This window comes from Protobothrops mucrosquamatus, unplaced genomic scaffold (genome assembly GCF_001527695.2).
Source record: "Protobothrops mucrosquamatus isolate PMUCROS unplaced genomic scaffold, P.Mucros_1.0 scaffold7398, whole genome shotgun sequence".
Lineage (NCBI taxonomy): Eukaryota > Metazoa > Chordata > Lepidosauria > Squamata > Viperidae > Protobothrops > Protobothrops mucrosquamatus.
The window spans coordinates 9,043-12,047 of NW_015393199.1; the positions used below are offsets into that span (position 1 = coordinate 9,043).

Below are 3,005 nucleotides of genomic sequence, written 5' to 3' on the forward strand. Positions count from 1 at the left end.
GAAGGGGTCCTTGAACGGAGTTGCCGTGGCAACGCCGGGGGCGGCGGGGAAGGCCTCGCCGGCTGGATGGGGTCACCGGGTTGGGGAAGCTGGCTTGGCCGGCCCTGAGCAAGAGCCCCCGAGGGCCTTTCTGTCCCCTGGAGACGTCCGGTGAGCGGCCGTCTCCTCCAGTGGTAAGGAGTTCCGCAGGCTCTCAGTGACCCCGGCTTCGTGGGAGGGTGCGGGGAGGCCGCACCGGCGACTCCCCCCCCCTCCCCGGTGGCTCATTAGAAACCAGGCAAAACTGTTTAAAACTTATTTTTTTTTCAGCTGGGCAACTTGAGGAGGAGTGGGCTTCAACTCCCAGAATTCCCCAGCCCCGAGGAATTCTGGGAGTTGAAGTTCACCCCACTTCAAAGTTGCCCAGTTTGAACAATCCGGTCTTAAATGCGAACTTACGACCACAATTATTATTATTGTTATTATTATTATTATTATTATTATTATTATTATTATTATTATTATTATTATTATTGATATAATAATAATAATAATAATAATAATAATAATAATAATAATAATAATGATGATGATGATGATGATGATGATGATGATGATGTTGGAAGGGACCTTGGAGGTCATCTAGTCCAACCCCCTGCTCAGGCAGGGGCCAATGTTTCTGGTTGCTAAGCTAGACCTAGGCTAATTCATGATTGGCCCATTTTACGACTTTGCTTGCTGACATTAAGTGAATCACAGTTGTTAAGCTAACGACACGTCAGAAGGTTCACGTGACCCCTGGGACAGTCATGAGTATGAGTCACTTGCCAAGCATCGGAATCTTGGTCACGTGACCACAGGGGTGCTGCAGCGGTCGTAAGGGTGAAAAACAGTCCTACGTCATTTGTGTTGTCGTAACTTGGAACATTAACTTGGCCGTTGTAACTTGGTCATTAAACGCACTGTTGCAAGTCGAGGATTGTCTGTGGCTTTGCACCTTTGCAGAGGGGCAGAATTTTCATTTATATTATATTCATTTTTAAAAAAAAATTGTATCCCTCCCTTATTATTCGGTAACTCCTTGAGGCCTAGTTGCTGATAATGGCAACAAAATGCTTTGGAAATTCCTGGCTGACACAAAGAGGTCCCGAAGTCTTTTTTCCAGAATTATCCAGAATTATCTGGAAAACAGCCTGCTATCCTCTATAGCGGACATCTCAACTCGTGACGTCACATGACGTTGCGCGACGTATCGGAGCTTTTTCCCCATTGCCTGCAATGGGGTGGACGTGGTTTCTCTGTGACGCATCCGGCCGGTGGGCCGGCAGTTTGACACCCCTGCTCTATAGGCAGTCCTCGACTTACAACAGTTCATTTAGTGACCGTTCAGCATTACAACGGCACTGAAAAAAGTGACTTGGGACCGTTTTTCACACAGGACCGTTGCAGCATCCCCGTGGTCACGTGATCAAAACCCAGCCACTTGGCCCCTGACTCAGACTTATGACGGTTTGCAGCCTCCCGGGGTCACGTGATCCCCTTTTGCAACTTTCTGACGAGCAAAGTCAATGGGGAAGCCGGATTCACCAAAGGAGTAAAGACAACTGTCTCAGTACCCGAAATTCCGGACTCCATTGTGATCGTTAAGTCGAGGACTACCTGTGAATAGGCTCCGATTGCCTCTTTCAGCTTGCCCGTCTGTCTTTGCAGGGTGGACCAGGACCCAAGAATGACTTTCAAATATTGGCTGCTGTTCCTGCTGTATTTCGTGCAAGGAATCCCCTACGGGCTCCAGTCGGGACTCTTGCCGGTCTATTTCCGGACGGTGGGCCTCTCCTTCACCAAGATCAGCCTGACGAAGCTGCTTTACTTGCCATGGATCCTCAAAGTGCTCTGGGCCCCCTTTGTGGACTGGTATCTCTCCAAGAAGACCTGGCTGATGTTGACCATGTGCGGCTTGGCGATGACATGCCTGGCCTGTTCCTTCCTGACTCCGGAAGTGGACTTCCTTGGAGTGGCGGTCACTCTGCTGCTCATGAACCTCTTCGCTTCCATCCAGGACGTGGCCACCGATGGGGTGGCCATCCAGCTGTTGGGAGCAGAGGAGGTGGGCTTTGGGAATAGCATCCAGGTGGTGGCCTACAAACTGGGCTCCCTCATGGCGGGAGGAGGCCTGCTCACCTTCCTCCATCACCTGGGCTGGGGAGCCCTCTTCGTCTACCTGACTCTAATCTATGCCACGGCCGTCGTGTTCACCTCCAAGTTTCATCTGGACTCCTCTCCCCACGACACACCTGCCAAGGGCCGGGACTTAACCCTGCTGCGTTTTTTCCACGAGATTCTCCTTGTGCCGGACACGCTGTGGACTGCTGGCTTTGTCCTCATCTATAAGTTGGGTGAGTCTTTCCTCCAGAGCGAGGAACGGCGGAATTAATTCTTGGAGAACCTTGCTAATTGCAGGTAGCCCTCGACTTACTGCCACAGTGGAGCCCAACATTTCTGTCGTTCAGTGAGACGTTTATTAAGTGAGTTTTGCCCCATTTGACCACCTGTCTTGCCCCAGTTGTTCAGGGAATCCCTGCAGATGTTAAATGAAGAACACAGTTGACTTTGCTTAAGTCAGAAGGTCGCAAAAGGGGATCGTGTGACCCCCGGGACACTGCGACCATCGTAAATCGGAAGAGTTGCCAAGGGTTTGACTGTCAATCCCATGACCGTGGGGATACTGAAATGGCCATCAGTGACGACTTTCGGTTTGCTGAGGCAGCCGATACGGACGTCTGGAAGGCAAGCTCTGTCTTCCGCGTTCAGTTTCGCTTCGCTGGGCGACCCCGGAAAGGGTTGAAAGTCACCCTGTAGGGGCGACTAGCAAGGAGGGGATCCCCGTTGGATCGTGGGAGGGTGGTAGCCCTCCTGCTTGATCCAGGGCAGCCCTCCAAACCGGCGGACGAAAGACCGGCCATAGCAATATGGGCTCGTCACTAGGCTGCAGACAGCCGAAGTCACACTTATCATCAGGCCATTTT

The 3,005-nt window shown here is 51.4% G+C and overlaps 1 protein-coding gene across 1 annotated transcript in view; it reads left to right on the plus strand.

The window, feature by feature from the left end:
- Positions 1–1,708: 1,708 nt before the first annotated feature.
- The window catches only part of LOC107300551 (major facilitator superfamily domain-containing protein 3-like), a gene marked incomplete at its 3' end in the record, with an annotated part of 7,443 nt that continues 6,146 nt past the window's right edge, over positions 1,709–3,005 (plus strand). The window contains 1 exon segment of the mRNA XM_015829866.2: positions 1,709–2,375. Within this exon segment, the coding sequence (XP_015685352.2) occupies positions 1,709–2,375 (667 nt within the window).